The 21,901-nt window shown below is 54.2% G+C and overlaps 1 protein-coding gene across 1 annotated transcript in view; it reads right to left on the bottom strand.

Moving 5' to 3' along the window:
• ABLIM3 (actin binding LIM protein family member 3) overlaps positions 1-21,901 on the bottom strand; it is a 143,686-nt gene that overhangs the window by 12,844 nt on the left and 108,941 nt on the right. Inside the window, exons 10-16 of the mRNA XM_075543154.1 lie at positions 20,014-20,085; positions 12,106-12,235; positions 9,700-9,747; positions 7,516-7,650; positions 4,930-4,994; positions 3,570-3,717; positions 379-408 (exon numbers count right to left, since the gene is read on the bottom strand). Coding sequence (XP_075399269.1) covers positions 379-408; positions 3,570-3,717; positions 4,930-4,994; positions 7,516-7,650; positions 9,700-9,747; positions 12,106-12,235; positions 20,014-20,085 — 628 coding nt within the window. The remainder of the gene's footprint in view (positions 1-378; positions 409-3,569; positions 3,718-4,929; positions 4,995-7,515; positions 7,651-9,699; positions 9,748-12,105; positions 12,236-20,013; positions 20,086-21,901) is intronic.

The raw sequence follows: 21,901 nt of genomic DNA, 5'->3' as shown, positions 1-21,901 counted from the left end.
AATAGCTTTATGGTTTGGGGTCACCACCACATGAGGAACTGTATGAAAGGGTCGCGGCTTTAGGAAGGTCGAGAACCACTGCTCTAGACAAAGGCCTTGGGGTTGCTCAGCAGCCAGGAGAGGGGTTCCCACAGGGTGGAAGAGGCCTGCTCTCCCTCCTCCTTGCTCTCAGGGTTACTGGGCATGACAACCCTGAATCAACCTCAGGAACCAATGTTCGGGGCCCACAATCTAACCAGAAACCAACAGGAGGGGCTGTCTGAAAGGAGAACGCGCAGAGACATCCATGCTGCTTGGCCAGAGCAGCCACCGGGGGTTGCAGCAGGCTCTGCTCTGTCCCCCCAGGACACAGCGGGGCGGGAAGGAGGGCAGACATACCGCTGTCAGCGAGGTAGTGGGACCGAGGAGCTGTAATGGAGAAAAACCAGAGACAAGTCAGTGCCCTTGCGGACAGACAGACGTGGCAACAAACAGTTCCAGGAACTAGGCCACCCGGGCTGGGTTGGGGGAATGCCCCTTTGGGTCCTCTTTCCTGACTGGCCAGTCTCCAGTGGTTGCCATTAGTATGTGCCAGAAGGCATCCCTGGCCCCAGCACCTAGCACCCTGCCTGGCAGAGCAGGTGCTCCTGGGTGACTTGTTGCATGTGAATCATTGAGCGGGGTTGGGTTTTGACCTCGACTTCCGGAGACACTAGTAGTGTGTGTGTGGCTGCTGGCGCTGTGGTTACATGCTCGCCTGCTGACCAAAGGGTTGCCAGTGTGAGCCCACCCACGGCTCTGCAGGAGACAGCTATGGCAGCCTGCTTCCAGGCAGAGCACAGGCTTGGCAACCCTACGGGCGTGATCTGCTCTGTCCTGCAGGCTCACTGTGCGGTGGAATCAACTCAAGGGCAATGAGGTTACTCCGTTTAGGCTAACATTTGGTTCAAGTCTACTTCGTGGCTCTGCAGAAGAAAGAACGGGTGATCTCAAACCATATGGAGAATTCCAGTCTATTGCTCAAGTCAGAAGCTACTCAAAGACAACACTTTTTGTGTTTCTTAGACATCATATTGTCGCTTAACCACAAGTCCTTTAACCACCGCCTGATTTCTTCATCTGTGAAGAATCTCCTTTCTCAGGTTCTTGTGAAGAACCACTCAGTAGCACAGTGCTCAGTCAGACGAAACACTCAATGAAACCCTTATCTTCTCGGCCACCACCAGCAGCACTACCACCTGCAAGCTCCCCAGGACTCACCTTTCCACCACTGTGTCAGAGGGACAGGGCCTTAGGCTCAGAGTTATGCTGTCTTGTCTGGATCCTTCCCTAGATGCTTCCTGACTTCCTGACCTTGGAAGAGTGCCTTAGCTTCTGTTCTCAGCTCTAAGGGCAGTGAGCACAGTCCCTGGACATGGCCGATCTGTGTGAGGACCAGGCGGATAGCGTATCTCCAAATGCCAGGCACACCGCAGTCTAAGGACCCGTGTCTTGTGTCACGCACAGTCTCTCTCCCACGGTGGGCTGGAATTGTGGAGGGCTCAGTTCCCGTGCTTATCAGACAGCACCACCTGGGCTTCAAGGTAGAAGACTGGGAAACCCGACGGAGGACCACTCAGAGTCTGAATTGACTTGGTGGCAGTGGGATCACCCGTCACCGCCTTCCTTGATCTATCAGACTGCCATCTTTGACGAAGGCCCTCTTTGGGTGTTTGTTCCCTTGGCATCTTGCCACCTCCACTGCTTGAGGGGTTTCAAGCCGCCAAGTAAGAAAGTCACCTGGCTGCTCCAGTCATCACAAGAGCTTTTCCTGCACTTGGTCTTCCCAGCTCTCAGGTTCCCGTGTTTCTACCACAGCCCTGGCAGACGGCCTGAGACCCAGGTCCCCCGGGCTAATGCTGCCAGCTACAGGTCCTCAGCGCCAACCAGACCCTGACTGGTCCCTGCAGTGGTGGGCTGTAGGTTTTAAAAAAATCTTTCTTTATTTCTGTATAGTATCTGAACTTGCTATTATTATTATTATTTTTACAAAGAACACACATTACTTCTGTTAAACAAATAAGAAAACCCAAGCCTTCCCCACTCCCCACCTCAGGTATTGATCTGAGATGGGCTTTCCTGGCAGAACAGAATTCCACAGGGGCGAGAAAGAGAGAGCTTTGACCGCAGGTGCACATCACCGCCACCAATAGGAAAGAGAGGAGGCAGGCAGAGCCTGTCTGTGTCTAGGAACGGGGAGGAGCTTCCAATGAGAGGCTCCCAGGGCAAGGAGCCTCACTGCCTCAGCAGGCAGCCCCTTATATTCTTCTGTTATATTCTTAAGCATGTGTTGCTCTGTATGGGCGGAAAGGGTGTCGAGGCTTCTGGGTCCCCAAAGAGGCAGGAGTGGCTGCTCAGGACAGAGCCGAGTCTTTGCTAAGACCCGGAGTCAGTATTCTGAAGTGTGGCCAGCCTGGCAGAAATGCAGGAGAGTGGGAGAGCCTTGAGGGCAGGCTCTCCCGGTTCTTTGTTTGCAAGCTTGGCCATTCCACACCCCCTCCCCCCCCCCATGGTAGCGCCTGTGGCTTCTGCAACACAAGAAACAGCGCAGTCCATGCTGCCGAGCATGTGCTTGTCTGAGACATGGAGACGGCTTTCCGGAGGAGGAGGCATTTGTTCAAAATGACTTTGCTTATTGACATAGTTTTCTAAACACTGATAGCTTGTTGTTCCGCTAGAAAAAAAAATAACTAAACTCATTGCCTTTGAGCGGATTCCGACCCATGGAGACTGCATGGGACAGAGCAGAATTGCCCCACAGGGTTCCAGGCTGTCCCTCTTTACACACGCAGACCGCCACCGTGGGTGCTTTAGAGCAGCTCGCAGGTTTGGAGCACTGAGTTTCCATGACTAGCTGAACTCTTAGCCTTCTAGAACAAGGATGGACGAAGAGCAAATATCTTAGGCTTTTCAGGTCAACGAGTGTTTGATGCCACGGCTTTGTTGTTACAATGACGTCCTGTGGAGGGAGGGCAGCACGCACACAATAGTGGTCATGGCTGCGCTCCAATACAAGGGAATTTACAATAGCTGGCAGTGGATCATCGCTTACCAGCCTGTGCACTAGCAGTCAGTCCCCTGAAAACAAGAATCTGGCCTGTTTATCCCCAAAACCCCAGCATTCAGAATGCTGCCTCCTCCAACTAGAAGGTCCTTCCTCCTCCAGCCTCGTCTGCCTCTGGAGTCAGACTGATTGGCCTCCAAGCAGCTCCATTACTTATAACCGGTGTGGTCTTGGGCAAGATGCCAAAGCCCTCGGGCCTCAGACCCTCGTGTGTAAGGTGTGTGGCTGTGGGGGTAGTGGTGGGGTGGGTAACGGCATGGACTGGACAGGACTGCCGAGAGATTGAAGGGAGACAAGACGGGCTGGGAGTTCCAGGGCGCCAGGCGTAGAGTGAGCCCCCGGCCAGTGTGCACCAGTACTTTCGTTTCTCGTCCACGGCTCTCCTACGGGGCCGAGACGCTGTAACAACGTGGAGAGGCCTGGCTGTGGGGCTCTGGCTCTGACTCACGTGGGGTGCGAAGAATGGGGCCGACAGGGCATTACTTACAGCCATTGAGGGACATCTCGTAGCCAGAGGTGTGCAGGGCCTCTCGGCTGCTGGTGGAGCTCCGGGGCGGGGTCCACGTGTCTGCATAGGAGCTGGACCGGGCCTTCATCTCCTCCTTCAGAATCAGTCTGCCAATTCCGCTCTGGAGCTGGGGTGGGGTCGAGGCGAGATGAAGACAGGCAGAAGTGAAGACCCCCAATATGTAGCAGACTGAGAAAGGCTGACCCTCGATCACCAACATCTGCCCTCTTGGCCTTCCTTCCAGCTCCCCTCCCTGCTTGCGACATGCACACGTTCTGTTGAAATCCCCTCTTCCACACGCAGACCACTGGACAGCCCGGCCCAGGGCCGAGCGCATCTCCTGGCGGTGGCGATTGGCTCAGGGAGGGGTGGGCGACTCCAGCCAGGTCTCAGGATCCTCCCCAGGGATCTTGCTGGCCTTGCTGGTGGCCAGCCTTTTCATTAGTTGAAACATAATTTTTTCTTTGCATTGAAGAGAAATGACTATAACACGGAATTCACTATTTGAAACCAAACGATCCAGTGGCATTTAATCACCATCGGATGCAACTCCCACCTCGCTCTAGTTCTGAAACTTTCACCCCCCTCCTCCCAGTGAAGCCTGTACCCCTGCAGGAGCCCCTCACCCCTCTCCCCACCGCAGCTCCTGGGAACCACGCGTCTCTATTAGGCCTTTATGGGCTTGCCTATTCTGGGTATTTCGTAGAAAGAGAAATCACATAAAATGCACTTTGTGTCTGGGCTTCTTTGGCTACTCCAGGTGCACACAGGCGGCAGTGCGTATCGGGGCTTCCTCCTTCCTAGCTGAAGGATACTCCATTGGGTGCACGGATAGCATTGGTTTATCCAGTCACCTGTTGATGGACATTTGGGTCGTGTCCACCTTCGGGCTACTATTGTAGTGAACACTGGTGTACCCTGCATTCAAGTATTTGGGGATGTACCTGAGAGTGGAATTGTTGGGTCGCATGAGAATTCTGTGTTTAACTTTTTCCACAACACTGGCTGCACCATCTTACATTCTCGCCAGCAACTGACGGGGGCCGCTCGTCCCCACCTGACCACTACATGAGCAAAACCTGCCTGAGCGCGAAGTCGAACAGCAGAAAGCCGGCACAAGAGCCAACTTCCGTAAGGTGGCTTTGTTTTGTTTTAAGCTGTTGGGTCTAGTTACATCTGAAAAGAATGCCACCCTCTGGCTGTTTAGTTATGGGGAGCCACAGATTTCTTTTTCCTCCCTTAAGCCCGTTTGCCTTTGGTTTCCACCACTGGCAAATGAAAATGCTCCCCGTGACTGACCCTCTCGGTATCTCGGGCCGTGCAGTGACTGCTTGCTCACCTTGTGCATGCTGCGATCAAAATCCTCCTCCTCTCCTCCGGATGAGAACCTCCTGGCTCGGGGCACTGCCAAGAGACAGAGAGGGTCAGCTCCTGCAGGCACCCTCTTCTCAGCCTGCCCTAGGGAGAGGGCAGAGAGGGGCATGGAAGCCTAGGGGTTAAGTCTGGGACTTTAAAGCCTTATTTTTGGCTCTCCCACTCTCTAGGAGAATGACCTTGCACCAGTGCCTAGGCACCAGTGCACCAGTCCCAACAGTCAAAGAGCGGCATGATGAGACTCCCTGTCACTGGTGGGAAAGAGTTCTCTTTTTGTCCCGGGTGAGGTGTAAGCTTTGGGCCACCTTTCATGGGATGGGCACAGTGCAGTGAGTCGACCAGTTTTCCATCTTCCAACACGGCACCCGTTTGTGGAAACACCTCAGTCCATCCTGGGCTCCATCCTTGGAGCCTGCTGTCTCCCCAATGCCTCAGCACCACCTGGGCTGCTGCGTTCAGTGCCCCGGCTCTTTCTTTTATGTTGGCATTGTAACAGACGACACTCAAAGGTAAACACAGCCAAGTGTTGAGGCATCTCCCCCTGCCCCCTTTGTAATTCTAAGGAATAACCAAGTCCAGTGCAGGGCCTTTTCTGAGCCTGCGACAGCATGGCCTTGCCTGTCGCCTGCCCTAAACCAGCTCACAAAGACACGGAACGGCGACACTTTGTTTCTGTGGCTGCTGCTGATCCCGGCATGGTCCCCGTCCAGTCTTGTCGCTCCTGATTAAGAGAAAAGGCATCCCTGCCCAGGACTCCTTCCTGGAGGACACTAACCATCTTGACCGTGAAGAAAGATGTCATCTGTATCCTGGATGATGAGCTCCCCCGGGCATTTGACTCATCCTAGGAGAGCAGGAACCGTTCATGCAGGGCCGTCCTGTGAGCACTTCCTTCAAGATGTTGGCCATCTTTCACTCAGCACAGGCCTAGGGGACTGGAGAGTCCTCCGCCCACAGCCCCAGCTGTGCTTCTGCGTCACCCACAGTGTGCCTGCAGCCACTACCACAGGGTCTTGATCAAATGCTACCTCTTGAAATGCCTGAATTCTGCCCGATTCTTTCTAGCACAGTGAATCTGTGCATTCTCTCCACCTTCTTTCGATGCTTTCTGTGTCGTCCGATATTTTGCCCTTAGAATCTTTCACTATCGATTTTGCTACTCAAGGTTTGAATTTTTTTCCTTCAGTTTTTTGTTTTTTAGCTTGAGTATGATCCCCGCTTTTGGTTTTCTAACTCCCGGTCTTTGGATATCTCATATGGTGCTTTCTTTTTGTCTTTCCAGCTGCTCCTTAGAAGCCAAGAGAGCTGGACGTTGTCTTATGTAGTATGACTAGGTTATCAGGCGGTAACCTTTGTTATCATGCTATCCTGAAGAAGGACATCATGCTCGGTGAAGGAGAGAGCCCATGGCCAAGAGGAAGACTCAATGAGATGGCGTGACCCAGTGGCTGAAGCAAAGGACCCAAACATAAGCACTGTGAAGACGGGGCTGGAGAGGCAGGTTCTGTTGTACATGGGTCGGGGGTACGTCGGGACCTCCTGGAGCTCATCTCACCTGGAGGATAATGGGGCCACCTCTAAGGAGAGGGATCCAGGTCCGAAAGACATTCATTCACCCCTAGATCCAAGTAAGCCTCAAGTTAACATAGTTGCAGCGCCCCACCCATTCAGGACAGGAGCTCGACGGTCCCTTCAGCACAGCCTGGTGGAACAGTATGTGCAGCTGCGGTTTTCTTTTGAAATGGGACAGCCCCGATGAACACGCTCCCCGCTCTCTGCTTGGTGGGTGTAGCTTCTCATGTGTGACCTCTCAAGGGTCCTGCTCACCGTCCGAGTTGGCCTCTCATTGTGTGTGTCTCACAGCCCCTTCTCGACAAGGAGAACTCTTTGAGGGTAAGGAGAGGGGCCATCTCTGTAGCTTCCATGAGGCTGTGTTCAGAATGGACATGCAATGAGTAAAGGTGGGTGTCGGATCAATTGCATCTGGATGAAAATGCCTCCCCAGACTTGACAGGGCAAGTTTGAGTTGTTTGATTGGGTGGGTGGTGCCCTGGGGGCCCACTGAGACCTCTGGCCTTGCCAGGAAGCCCATGAGCACCTTGCGTCCTCCCACATCCTCTTCTTGCCACCATGCACACCGTCTCCCACCCTACAGACACAGCGCCTCTCAAAGGGCACATCTGATTGTATCACATCAAGGGCTTCCAACTGCTCAGGATGAAGGTCGAAGTCCTCCTCCCAAACCAGAAGGCGCCGCGGGGCTGGGTCTCTTCTCCACCCCTCACGGTCCCTTCTCTGAGCTCTAGACAGGATGACGGTCTTTCTTGTGGTCCAGTGGAACCCGTCCTCCCATCTTTGACCCCTACGCCTGCGCTGCCGCACGTACTCTTTGTGCTGACGCCCCCCCGTCCCCTGACTCTGTCCCTAGGAGCTGGGGCTGGCCCGAGTACCTGCCTGCAAATGGACACATGAGTGACTCTGAGAAGGAGCAGACAACTCTCTTTTTCAGGCGGTGGGGTCTGGCCCTAGCATCCCTGTGGGGACACGGTACCTTTGGGGGACCCGTGGTAGGTCCAGTACTCAGACTCTGCGGCGTAGTAGGGGTCTGGCGAGTAGGCTGGACTGTACTTGGATGCTTGGCTGATGTCTTCACTTGTCTTGCTCTTGGTGGTGGTGGACAAATCACCTGCCAAGGGACCCAAGGGGAAAGCCTGAGCCAGGCCGAGTCCTGGATGGGCCTACATACCCCTGCCCTGTCATGGCCAGGCTCCTGCCTGGACATGTGAAGCCACACTGTAGTCAGGGACCGCTGGTGGGAGAGTTTGGGACATGGAGAATTTGCCCTCATTTAATATGTAGGAATCTGCATCCCAGGGGACAGGGCTTGCTGAAGACCACTCAGCCAGCTGGTGCAAGAACTAGACCAGATCCCAGAGCAGAGCTCCTCCACCCAATACTCCAGACCTTCCAGACTTGCTCCTTCAGGAACACCAAGATCCTGGTCTCAGGAAGTAAGGTTGGACAGATCCCTCTGCTCCTATCTTAGACTCGCTAATCTAATCTAGAAGCCTGCATTGTTATGGATTGAACTCCACCCTGAGAGGAAATCTCCAGGCAGGGCCATGCAGAGTCAGTGGAACCTTCTCACATGGAAATGTTACACCCTGGTTTGGGGGCTGGGGGTGGGGAGTCACTACATGGCCTGAAGGCAGAAGCACTGGCTGGGGACCGGTCAACACTCACTCAGCCATAACACTGCGCAAAGCTCACCCTTCTCTGCACCAGTCTCCCCATCTATGAAGTGTCACAGTTGGTCTGCTGGCTTAGACCCAACTTCAAGTTCCCACCCAATGTCAACCCCAACCCAGGCACACATACTGAGGGGCTATGGAATCTGAGTGGCCCCAGAATGGGTGACAGGCCCGCTAGGGCTGGGAGAAGGCCTGGGGGAACGCATGAGGCGCCACCACCACTTCTGAAGCCAGAGCAGCACAGGGTCCTGAGACGACCTCCCGCCCCCAAGTCTGAGCAGCTCTCCTGCCCTGCCCCTCATGGCACTGGCTTCCGACAGCTGCAAATGCTCCTCTGGGCTTTTGGTACCAGAAGTCCCTCCCACCGTTAGCTGCGGGCATTTAGCTGGTGGATAGCCCTCTTCTGCATGCAACCCACCCTCACTGCCTGTATACAGTCCTGATGTCAACTCTGAGTAAAGTGAGATGACCTCTCTGGGAAGGGGAGGTGCCTTTCTGCAAGCCCCCACAGTGGATGTGCACGTGCACTGGCTCACAGACTCCCCGCCCAGCCTCTTCCCACACTAGAGATATTTCCCTGGAGATAGATCCGAAGCACCCAGAGCTACTCTTTCTGCTTGCCGTGTCGCCCTCCTGCCTCACCCGCCAACTGTCTGTTGTCCAAGGGACGGTGGCACAGGGCCTAGCTGCTCCTCTAGACTCTAACTCCTTGGAGGAAACCCCAACACTGGTGGCTGTGGAGCTGAAGTTGGCTCCAAGTGCATCCGAGGGGAACTGTGCTCTGCAGGGGTCTCAGGGGCTGGCTTTGGGGAGGCAGACCACCAGGTCTTTCTTCCGATGTGCCTCTGAGTGGGCTCAGACCTCCAACCCTCAGGTCCCGGGCCAAAGGTTTAACCATTTGCTCCACCCAGTGACTCCATCCCCAAAGGAAGGGAAGTGCTGATTGGAGGTAGGCTCAGTAAGGATTTTGGGGAGGAACAAAGTGCTGTTCCCACCTGGCCCATAGGGTTTTCATGGCACAAGGCTTTATGGAAGCAGATGCCACCTCTTTGGCTCATGAAGTAGCCGACAGTTCAAATGCCCACCTTTTGATCAACAGCCAAGTGATTAACCACTGAGCTGCTGTGGCTCTCTGGGGGAAACTGTTACAGACACAAAATTCAGATCCAGGGAATCTGGGACGGGGCGGGAGCCGTGCATTCCCGTGATGCTAATGAACACGAAGGCTGCCTTTCGATGCCTTGGTGTGCGCTTGTCCCACGAAGGTGTGCATTTTGCAAGGATGGCTTTGATCATGGCATTTAGGACACCAGGCAGCAGTTAAGGGATTTAGGGGGCACAAGCCATCTTTGCTCCTGTGAAATGACACCATATTCCTCCCTAATACCCCTTTGAGTGATTGAGGGGTAGTTGGCAGGTGATCCTAGCCTCCATCCTCCTCCTCTCCTGCTGCCTGGCCAAGCCCTGTCTGCCTCGGACCGTACCATGCTGCTTGTAGATGGGAGGTCTCCGGTAGATGTTACTTTCTCCAGCTGCCGCACCAGACAAGAGGGGAGGGGTAGGGGGTGGGTGGAGGCGTTGGACGAGAGGGAGAGAGAAGGAGAAAAGGAGACAGCAGTTGGTCAGTTGATCTCAGGAGAGAGAGAGAGAGAGATCAGCAACTTTCTGACAAAGGTTCCACCCGCTTTCCTCGGGTGGGCTTCCTCTGCCAAAGTTGAGCTTGCCCACCTCGTTCTGGGGAGGGGAGGAGAGAGGAATGGATGGATTCATGGTGGGGGAGCAGGGTGGAGAGGGCTTGGGCCATCCATGGTGGGCAATGCAGGCACAGGTGGGCACATGCTAAGCAGGACCCCATGCAGGACAGGTGTCCATTGCCTCCACCCAGCAGTCTCCCTTAGTCCACGTGAAAGTCCCCAGGGTGCTGCAGCCCCATTTCAGCATGGTTTCCCTCTACCAAGGGCAGTCAGGAGGACACCCTTCGGGGGCCAGTGAGGAGAGGTGCAGATGGGACAGCAGGGAAGTGGGTGAGCCCAGAGCTAGGAGACGGGTGGGCAGGCCTGGCTCTGCTGTCACGCTGGGAGGGACCTTGTCCAGATCCCATCTACAAGGCCATCTAAGTCCTTTGCTGTCGAGTCAAATTCTGACTCCCAGCCACCCTCTAGGACAGAGAACTTCCCCCTACGGTTTCCAAGGCTGTGAATCTTTACAGCAGGAGACAGTCACTAATTTCTCCCAACAGAGTGGCTGGTGCATTCGACCTACTCACATTGTTGGTTTGGGCTGAGCACCTAACCCACTGCTCCTTCCCAGGCAATCTGCTCCCTCTGGTTCTCTTCTCTGCGGCCTTGCTCTAGTCCAGGTAGGTCGGGACCAGAGCGGGGGCAGGGCACTGCCTGCAGCCTCGCAGACTGCTCCCTGCCTCAGTGCCTTAGGGCCTTCACATTTGTGGTTCCCTCTGCTTTCCCCTGTCATCTAGGGAGGTGGGCTCCATCTCATCTTTTGACCTCACGGTCCCCTTCTGAGAAGCCCTTTCTGCTCAGTCTGCCTTAGCTAGCTTCTCCCACTCATGTCACCGGACACCTCTTGTGACCGGAACTCACCGACTTTCCTACCCGCTGTTTCCTCCTTCTCTCTAGCCCCACAGTAAACAAATACCACCAGGGCAGGGCCTGGGCTGGGCCGAGTCGAGCTGCTGTCTCGGCGCCCAGCTCCGAGCAGGGCTGGACAGACGGAACAACTGAGACTCAGCGAAGCTAAGCATCCGGCCCCAACTCTCACAATGGAATCAGGATTCAATTCCAAGAGTTTCAATGCCTGATCTGGAGGCCCCACATGATATAGTACAGCCCAGGTCACATGCCAGTGGGCCCTCGGCACTGCCTGCTCGCTATTTGTGCTTCCTGTCCCTGGGCCGATGCTTGAAGACCCCCTCCATCGCCCTGTGCTCCTCATCAAGGGTGTCTCTGTCACAAGACTGGGCCAGCCTGGGGCCGGGTGGCTGTGTGAGTTGGAGGCCGAGGGCAGTACGGTGGTGGGTTGGGCAGGGTCCCCTAGAAGCTGGCTTTTCCTCAGAGTTGTGGCCCAGTGAGCCCCGGAGCATGCACCCATGCTGGCATTTGGGGCGGGCAGCGCCTACCTGGGATGTGAAAATGCCTGGGAGCTTGGTAAGAGGTCGGAGTGGAGGCCCTCACATCTAACTGGCTATGGTATGGAGAGCTCCGGCCACTCGCCGGCCCTGGAGTGCGCAGGCAGCGGTCCCCAGAGAGAACAGAGGCACAGAGAAAACGGGCTTCAGCGCGCTCGCGGTCCAGGAGGCAGTGAGGCGATGGCAGCGAGGATGGTGGGGGTGGGCGGGTGCCCGGCGTGCTTAGGCCGGTGCTGGGAAAAGCGTGTGCTCTCATGCATGTCCGAGGGGAAGGGCATGACCCTGCTGCCTCGTCGGACCCCAACATCAGTGCTCAGGGCTGAAGAGTCACCTCCAGGCGGGACCCACAGGAAGGCCTCTCCAGCCATCTGGCTGCCCAGCCCTCCAGCCCAGACCACCCCCCTTAATTATGCTTCTCCTCCATGGGAGTCGGGTGCACCCAGGTCACACTCCTGTGACTGGGTTCAGGTTCTGCGCTCTGACTGGCAGGTCAGTGATGAGGGAGGAGGAATCTTCCCTGCTCCGCCCACTCCTGGCAGCTCACCACCCACCTTTACGTAGTTTCTTGGTGCCCCTTTCCCTCGGACCCTCCCACCAGGGCGCATCTGCAGGGCTCAGGGAGCCCTTGGGTGACCATGCTGGGGTGGGATCTCAGGGGAGCCCGGAGCTGTCTCCTACCCAGGGGCATCAATCCACTACTTTAGCCTAAGGGTTCCTTCCTCCCCTGGGGGCTCCCTGTCCTTACCGGAGCGGTAGTAGTGGTGAGGCGAGCGGGAGAAGGTGGGGGACATGCCCTGCCGGCTGTAGGTGGGGGAGTCGATATAGCCGGGACTGGAGGCCCGTCTCTGCCGAAGGTCCAGGTTCTCATAGATGTCCTAGAGGATGAATGGGGGGGGAGGGGGTACGGGATGTGAGCCAGGCAGGTCCTTAAATGCCCTGTGACCCAAGGATCAGGCAGGCAGGTGTGAGGGCGGCCTGGATCAGGGAGTCCAGAGGCTGCCCTCTGAACACAGAGACCTGCTCCCTGTGCGTTCCCAGTGCAGCCCAAGGAAAGGGAATTCCCTGTACCTTCACCCCTCACTCCCTGGCCCCTGAGTGGACCCCAGGGTCAGTCACTGCTGGTTAGAAAGGGCCAGGCAGGTTCCCTCCCTGCCATTCCCATCGGTCATTCTACCACCACACCCACTGACTCCTGCCCCAGCCTGTCTCTGCCTCATTTAGGGTTCAGGGCCCTTGGGGGGGGGTGATGGGGAGGGTCAGGGCACTGCAGTCTGTATAGAGGGGCACAGGTATAGGAAAGTTCTCCCCCAAATGGCTTCATTACCTGCGAGTAGGGAGATAATGTTCCCAGCGACTTAGAGGTGAAGTTTGGAGGCAGCCAGGAAGGAATACAGAGGAGAAAGAAGGGAGAGAGCAAGGCACAGGATCTGGTTAGACGCCTCAGCGGGGAGGGAGGGCCTGCAGCTCCTCTGGGCCAGACACCTTCTCCAGAGAACAGCTATACCCAGAACCCCAGAATACTAGGCCACGGGTAGGGAACCTGAGATCGCGTCCTTCATTTACAAATAGGGAAACTGAGGCCCAGGGAGCAAGAGGCAGGCTCTTCACTTGGACCCTAGCATCTCCAGCCCTGGCTCATAGTGATTTTCATGACACTTTGTTGTCCCCCTGCTGGCCCATACACCCTCTGTGGTTCATGAGGACAGGGCAGGGCAGGCCACCCCAATGCAGGAGCCAAGCAAGGGCCCTGAGGGAGCAGAGCTGGGAGGAAGGGGGGCGAGATCGTGAAGCAAGCTGGGGAATGAAGGGCCCACCCCAGAGGGCAGCCGCTCCTCCTCTCTGGCAGGTCAAGGCCAAGATGAAGTGCCTGCCCAGTGTTTACACAGCTTCCCGCTCTCCAAGAGAAGCAGACCCTGCTGTGACAGCGCTCTGTGCTTGCATGTTGGCAGCTGACGTGCATTTTTAAGAGGCACGTTGTAAGGGAGACGAAACCAATCTGGAGGCTGGCTGGCTGTCGCCTGGGAGCCCCGGACTGTCCCCTCGGGTTTCAGGACAGTATGCTTCAGGGCTCTGCTCCAGAGTGTCTCAGCCATGGACTTGAAAGCTTTATTGGGCTCACACGTGGCGGGGGGCTGCTTTCAACCACCCAGAACCCAGGCCCTTAGAGGGGAAGAGGCCCTTTCCCAGGTTCCAAAGCGAGGTAGTGGGGGACCTGGGATGAGAGCCCATGCTCTCATCCACCAGACCACTGGTCCTTCTACTTCAAACTGTCAAAGCTGGCACCTGACCCTGCTTCTCCAGAGAATATTTCTCCCCTTCTTTCCCTCCCCCTCCCCATCCCCTGGGAGCTGCGGAATCAATTAGGACCCATGGCGACCCTGTGCACAGTACAGCAGAATTTCCCTCCATATGGTTTTCAGTAGCGAACGTCTGGGAAGCAGGTCACCAGGCTTTTCTGCTCAGGTGCCTCTAGGTGAACTTGAACTCCAGCCTTTTTGCTAGCAGCCAAGTGCATTAAATGTTTGTACCCCCCAGGGAGCTAGCTACCATTTAAATATTTCCAAAGCTATTGGATGCATAATCTTCATAAAACAACTTCTTCTTCTGAGCACAGAGGCTTACAAACTCGCTCACAGCCATCAAGTCAATTCCAATTCAGAGTGAGTGGCCCTGTGAGTGATGTTTCATGGGAACAGAAAGCCCGGTCTTTCTCTCATGGAGTGGCTCGTGGTTTTGAACTGCTGACCTTGTGGTTAGCAGCCCAACGCATAACCGCTACTGCCACCAGGGCTAAAGTCAGATGCAAAAACCATACCTAGCCAGGGACAATAACCCCCAATGCCCACAGTGCTCAGAGATGTAAATGAGAGCCATGGGCTGGGCATAAGATACATGTCTCCACTCAGAGAAAAAGAACAGCTCCAGTGCTGAGTGGTCACAGCTCTCGGCCTCAATGTTGGGAATGGTGGATACTAGGGAGAACTGGAGAGCCCATGCCCTGCCCCTGGCTGCCACCTATCTGCTTATCTGCAGAAGGTGGGATTTCAGGTTCGGTGTTGTCAACTCAAGAGTCAACTCTTGATTTTTTTGGGGAAAAAAAAAGTCAGTTTTTTTTGGATGAAATCTCTTGAGCTTTAAACATTGACTATAGGTTCCAGTATATAAAATTTTGGTGCCAACACAGTGGAGGCCAGAGCACCTGTGATGGCCTGGGCTGGGGACTGCAGTGGGACGTCCTCTGCTCTCGAGAGGGACAGGGGTCAATACCTCGCCATAGCCACATCTCTCCAGCATCTCGTCAGACGTGTATCTGGAATGAGGCTCGTAGGAAATGAGGTCGGGGCGCTGTACCTCGTAGATGGATTTAACCTTGGGGAGAGCTGCCAGGTCTTTGTAATTAAGGATCTCATTGTCCACTTTAGCCTGGGGAAGAGGAGGGTGCACAGGAGAGAAGCAGAGAGATCAGAGGAAAAGGAAGGAGGACACACAGAATCTCAGGACCAGGGACTCACAGAGGGTTAGCACTAAGAGATGGCAGAGCCCATCCCTTCCAACAGGAGGAGTGTTTGTGGCATGGACACCTTGTGCCAGGCCCTGCGCTCTGTAGGACTTGTCTCCTTTGCCTGCCACTGCACCTCTGGGAATTATCAGGCGGATTCCTGCTTTCCAGGTGAGGATACCAAGGCTGTAGTTATTCACTGGCTTGTATCCCTTAGCTGGCAGGTTTGAACTGAGTCTGAACTACACAGCCTGGGGCAGAACTGGCTTCCCAGCGCATAGGAGGGAGGGCTCTCTCCATTCAGAGCATCCTTGAAGAAGGCGATGGACGTGGTAAACGTTAATCATGATGGCAAAACACGAGCACTTAGTGTGAGCCAAATGCTGTCTTAAATCCCTTAAATCCCTTGTGTTGCGGAACCTGACTGGTCTCCATGCCTCACAATTCCGATAATTAGGTAACGGTGTTATCCTCAATTGTGCATCGGGAAAGAGAAGCGCAAAGCAAACATACTAATTAGCTAGTGTGTCGGAAGCAGAATTTGAACCCAGGCTGTCTAGCCTGAGAGCATGGCTGACTCCCTGTGATGGGAGCTTATGGTCTTCCGCTCTCAGGGGGTGGCACTCTGAAAGCTGCCCCTTTCCCAGACTGAAATGAGCCCCCACCTACTACTGAACTTCGTCAGAAGTAAAGCTCCTGCAAGGATAGATCCCTCCAGCATGTGACAGTCCGTGCACTGTGGCTCCTGAAGGCTGCCCCGGCCCTGTCCACACACTCTCCAGCAGGTCCTGCTGTGATGCTGGGGCACCTGTGAGGGTCCACTGGGGGCGGTCCCCCTGTAACTGCCTTGGCTTTCAGGACTCTGGACCGTGGCAGCGTAAGACCGAGGCCACCTGTTTTTACCACATATTCCCAATGAGGGCCAGTAAAGTCTCATAAGAACTTCATAAGTGTCAATATTTTCCCTCGTCTCTTCCATTATTCCATCCCCAACCAATTCCACTGCAGTTTGGATGTTGTTTATTGTCCTTAGGTCTACTGTCCCCACCGCCTTGCCTTGATCTGTGCGCTGGACCCTCCATGGACTTCCATGTCCAGGGTTTCTTGCTCTCAGGCTTTCAATTAAGTGTGGTGAATGGGAGGCACCAGCAGAAACTGGAGACTGGTACATTGATATCTATGCCTCCCTATCCACATGGCCGGGTTCCAAAGACCAGGCTGTTCTGTGAAAACTAGTGTTACGCAAAAACGAAGGATGAGCACATCAGGTCACAGCACGTGACCATGACGACAGCATTCCATCACTCCAAATGACACCCTGACTTAACTGTCAAACCACTGAGAATTAGGCTTGTCAAGCTGAGGCACAGCCGTCACCATCATAGCCAGTATCGCGGTTCCCCCACACCGAGCCATTCCTCACTACTAGACAGATGCGGATGTGTGGAACGAAGGCACAACGGGCTTCCTTTCCTGTGATGGAAATGTGGAGTGGCCAACACGCTGAAGGAAGTGAGGTGCAGGGGTGCTCTCTCTGCTTCCTGCCTGCCTGGCCCTGGGCTTGGTAGTGCCAGGCTTCTCTCCTCTCCACTGGCTGCTGCTCTTCCACAGCTCCAGCTCTGGCCACCTCTTGTGACACTGTTTGCTTCCCTTGTCCCTCCTGGCCTAGGAAAGGTCACCGCTTTCCACGGTTGTGCTGTAGGTGCTGTTGAGGCAGCTGTGGCTCATCGTGACCCTATGTCTGTACACTGGACTGAGACACCGCCTGAGCCTGAGCCTGGGCCTGGGCCTGAGCCTGAGCCTGAGCCTGGGCCTGAGCCTGGGCCTGAGCCTGAGCCTGAGCCTGAGCCTGGGTCTGAGCCTGAACCTGAGCCTGTGCCTGAGCCTGGGCCTGAGCCTGAGCCTGGGCCTGAGCCTGAGCCTGAGCCTGGGTCTGAGCCTGAGCCTGAGCCTGAGCCTGGGCCTGAGCCTGAGCCTGAGCCTGAGCCTGGGTCTGAGCCTGGGTCTGAGCCTGAGCCTGAGCCATGCTGACTCGTTCTGAGGTCTGAGCCCTTTGTTCCCGCACTCGGCCAGGCCACCTTCTGGTACTTGGTCAGTCTACCTTGTCGGGGGCTTTCCTCTTTTTTCACTGCCCTCCCACTTTACCAAGTATGGCGTCCCTTTCCAGGGACTGGTCTCTCCTGACAGCATGTCCAAAGCAGTTGAAACCAAGTCTTGCCATCCTCGCTTGTAAGCAGCGTTTTGGCTGCACTGTTCCGAGACAGATTGGTTGGTTCTTTTGGCAGTCCACGGTACCTTCGATGTCCTTTGCCAGCACTGTAACTCATATGTGCCCATTCACCTTTGGCCTTCTTCATCCAATGTCCAACTTTCACACGCCCTGTTGTAAGTCCCTGGGTATTTCGCTATCTCTGTGGGTCCCCCTAACTCTGCCCGCAGTCAATGGCCCCCTCAGGAAACTCTCCTCAGCTAAGCCCCCTCAAGGGTCCATCTGATGTCTGTCAATGCCTGCCTGGACAGACACCCACCTCAATTTTGGGGTGCAGTGTAAAGGGCACCTCGCCAGGAGAGCCCATTTCCCTTTTGCTGTGGGATGTTGGCCTTCTACGGCTGAGAGCTCTTGGCGACTTGCCAACTCCAACTCAACCTTGACGATTCCTCACACACTTGACCCCAAACCTCCGAAATGCCAAAGGTGCACTTCTTCCGAAAGCCGCCTTCCACGGCTATCTAGGAGCCCTGGGTCTGGAGACTCAGTGACTGACTGAGACATCCTAACACAGCGAGTCAGGACAGAAGGAAGCTCACGCACGGGGCCGGCCGAAGCCCAACTCCCCGAGGATGATCCTGGCAGTCCGTGGAGCTGGTGCAGTGAAGTGGGACAGTTTTCTGCCTCTGGTAGGTTCAGTTTTAATCTCATGCCTTCCTACCTGGGAAAACACAACCAGTTTTCTAGCGTTCTGCCTGTGGTTGCAGAGGCAGAAAGGTTGGATGGGTTCATCCCCCTATCTGGAGTACCTGCTTGGGACGGCCTGCGTGAGAACATGGCTCGTCAGACAGGGGCGTCAGTCCCCAGAGGCGCCATCAGAGAGGAGAGGGGGGACCCAAGGGGCCCACAGGACAAAGTGTATCCACCCCCAGCTGGCTGGCACACGGGCAGGAGTGCCCAGGTGCTGCTGCTCCTCTGCAGTGGAGCTGCTTCTTGGGAGCTTTCTCCAGGCCCCCAGGGCGAGCATCATCAGGGAGGTACTTATTTAATGACAGTGAACGAGGCTCCTCAGCACACGGAGGAGTCCAGCCCGTGATTAACGGTGGCAGAACGCAGCGGCCATCTGAGCCCTCGTCCTCGCATTCTGGTAAGTACCTGCTGGAGACAAGCTCAGGGCTGTCAGTAACCTCAGAGTGCCGGCCCTGAAACGAAGCCCATTCACCCTGTTGTGGTCCGGCCCATTCATGACGCCAGGGGCACGATCCCCTCTCCTGTTCTTGGACAGGAAGCTTTAACATGAGCCGCCTGTCCTGTGGTCCAGGCAGCTTGCCGTTTGTGATGGCAGTAAGGCCCGTGTGGAAGCTGCTGTCCGCGATGGCATGGCTTTCTCTCCTTTGAACAGAGGGAGGGAGGAGAGGCACTGGTCCTCCTCATCCGGGCATCACCCAGGAGCAAAGAGGAAAATGGTGTAGACTTCAGATGTAGGGGTGCGCATGCTGGACCCCCCAACATGGCTGGTTAGGGGTGGGTTTCCCACTATAGATTACCTACACCATTACCAGTACCAGTTGCTATAGAGCTGATGCTGAGTCACAGAGGCCCGGTAGAACTGCGTGCCCCGCGGGGTGTTCAGTGGCGGATAGTTTCAGATGTAGTCAGCCAGGCTTTGCTTCCACGGTGCCTCTGAGCTGACTCAAACCTCCAACCTTTCAGTTATTGGCAGAGCACGAGACCTGCTTGCAACCTGCACGGAATGCTGATGCTATAGACCAGTTTCTCCAGACACAAGGGGCTTCATGAAGCTCCTGGAACGTTCCGTGATTTTATAATTCCCCTTTCCCACCAACTTTTGATGCCTTCTCGCATCTGGTCTTCTGGGCTGTTTCAAACTGCGGAAGGCTGCAAGGATCCCAGGCACTGAGGTTGCCGACTGTCAGTTCTGTTCATCTCAGCCTTCCCTGCCTCCGCTCCCTTCTGTTAATTTTCTGACCTAGAGCCCTGAAACCTGGGCTTACATATTTCCTGTTCAGGGATGCCCTTCCCCAATCCGTCCTAGACTGTCAGCTCTCTCCGTTTTACATGTTCAGAGCTGCCAGGACTTTATCATCCTTGCTCTTGTCATAACTGCAACCGATCACTCAGGTAATGAGTAACTGAATGCTCCGAGGACAGGCGTCAGATCCGTGTGGCTCACCTCGCTTCCTGAGCATCAGGCCCAGCACTTAATGCGGAGTAGACACTCAGCATGTGTTTGTTGAATGTAGGACTGGATGGATAGACGGATGGATGAATGAACTACTCATCCAAAGTACCCCTGGGGTCTTTTAACTCACCCTCACTCCTACTGCCATATCCCTGGCAGATGATGAGCCTTTCTTCATTGGAATGTCTTTGGAGATGGGAGCCCCTGGCACCTCCAAATGGTCTATGCCCTGCCAGGATCACGCACATGGTTAGGAAGCTCTTCTGTATGTTTGAAAATTCGTTATGACGAAATCTCTCCATTCACATAGCGACTTCCTCCTTTCTGTCTCTCCCACCCACCTCTACCTCCACATCAGCATCCCACCTGATGCTCCCGCATTTCAACTTGCTCAGGGCTCAGTTACGGAGGCACCTTGTACCAACGCTGGCACTCATCAAGAGCTCGTGGGCCAGTTGCTGTCAGGTGCATGTTTTTCTGGTGCTTCGACTGAACTGCCCCTGGCTCCTGTAACTCTCGTGTGTGTTTCTAATTACTGGACTGGGCAGGGCCTACACCTGCCCTGTTCCCTTCTGTGTCCTCACAACATAGCAGAGAACCTGGCACATGGCAGGCATGCCCTTAATGTCCATTGGCTGAAATGCTGACGGCTGTCTTTGGTCACTCTCGTGTCCTTAAAATCATTGGAAACCAGGACTAAGGAGAAAGAAAAGCCCTTTGGTGGTCAGAAAATGCTACGTACGCAGATGACTCGGTTGGGCGACCCGATGCTGGATCCAGGGGGTGAGATGGACGTTTCAGATGTCCGCCTATGCTGTGAGGAAACACAGAGACATAAGGGTGAGGGCTGCACTGCAGGCTTGGTGGGCAGCAGGAGACGGGATGTAAGGGTGCGACTCTCTCTGTGAATGTAGCCATTCTGCGAAAATACTCTGGTTACTTCTCTATTTTCCCTAAGCATCCTGCCATTTAAATCAATGCCTGGCCTTCCCAACACAATCGCTGAAGACAAAGTGGGTGCATAAGCAAATGTGGTGAAGAAAGCTGATGGTCCCCAGCTATCAAAATATGTAGAGTCTGGGGTCTTAAAGGCTTGAAGATAAACAAGCGGCCATCTAGCTGAGAAGCAACAAAGCCCACATGGAAGAAGCACATCAGCCTGTGTGATCACAAGGTGTAGATGGGATCAGGTATCAGACATCAAAGAACAAAAATCATATCATTGTGATTGAGTGGGAGTGCAGAGTGGGGACCCAAAACCCATCTGTAGGCAACTGGATATCCCCTTGCAGAAGGGTCTCAGAGAGGAGAGGAGCCAGTCAGGGTGAAGTGTAGCATTGATGAAACATACAACTTTCCTCTGGTTCTTTAATGCTTCCTTTCCCCCACTATCATGATCCCAATCCTACCTTACAAATCCGTCTAGACAAGAGGATGTACACTGGTACAGATAGGAGCCAGAAACACAGGGAATCCATGACAGATCATCCCTTTAGGACCAGTGCTGAGAGTGGTGATACCAGGAGGGTGGAAGGAAGGTGGGGTAAAAGGGGGAACCGATCACAAGGATCTACATATAAACCCCTCCATGGGGGATGGACAATGGAAGGGTGGTTGAAGGGAGACATCGGACAGTGTAAGACATGATAAAATAATAATAATTTATAAATTATCAAGGGTTCATGCGGGATGGGGGTATGGGGAGGGAGAGGAAAATGAGGAGCTGATACCAAGGGCTCAAGTAGAAAGAAAATGTTTTGAGAATGATGATAGCAACCAATGTACAAAATGTGCTTGACACAATGGTTGTATGTATGGATTGTGATAGGAGTTGTATGAGCCCCTAATAAAATGATTTTTAAAAAAGGGAGACTAGCCAAATTGGCACATATAGTTGGAATAAATAATTTAATACATAACACACATTAATGGAATCCAATTGAAAGTCTAAAAATAAACACACATTTCTATGTTCAACTAATTTTAGACAAGGTCACTAAGTTCATTTAATCAGGAAAGAGAGTATCAACAAATGGTGTTGGAAAAAGTGGATCTCCTGATGCAGAATATCAAACGGAATCCATGCCTCACACTGTGCATACTCAGAAAGCACAAATAAAGTGTATTAAAAACTATAAATAAATAAATAAATAAATAAATAAATAAATAAATAAATAAATAAATGCCTGAGTGGGAATGAAATCCCCAAATGAGCAGAGCTTTAGATTGCTCAGTAGAAAATGGATTTTCCCTATATATTTGCAGCTGGTCTTTATAAATCGGAAAGGTGCTCACAGAATTTTTCTTCTTTCGGTCCTATCAGCCGATTAAGCATTTACACCGAGCAAAGACAGACTGTAATACTCATTCTTTGACGGGTGTTTGGCCAATCTGTTAAAGCTGACGAAACTTCACGCCATGGCACCCCATGCCCAGTCGTCCCGAACTGACCTCAACCTAAGGGACAAACTTGAAAACAACAACAAAACCCCCAAACGAAAACCTTCACTGAACAACCGCGACGATGGGTCAATGGTTCCCTTGAACAACGGGGTGTAACCCTGAGTGTCTGGAAGTCGGCAGCGACATTAAAAGCCAGCAAGGAACGAAGGGGCACTCCAGATGATGAG

This window comes from Tenrec ecaudatus, chromosome 2 (assembly GCF_050624435.1).
Source record: "Tenrec ecaudatus isolate mTenEca1 chromosome 2, mTenEca1.hap1, whole genome shotgun sequence".
Classification (NCBI taxonomy): domain Eukaryota; kingdom Metazoa; phylum Chordata; class Mammalia; order Afrosoricida; family Tenrecidae; genus Tenrec; species Tenrec ecaudatus.
This window is presented reverse-complemented; position numbering and strand designations above follow the sequence as displayed.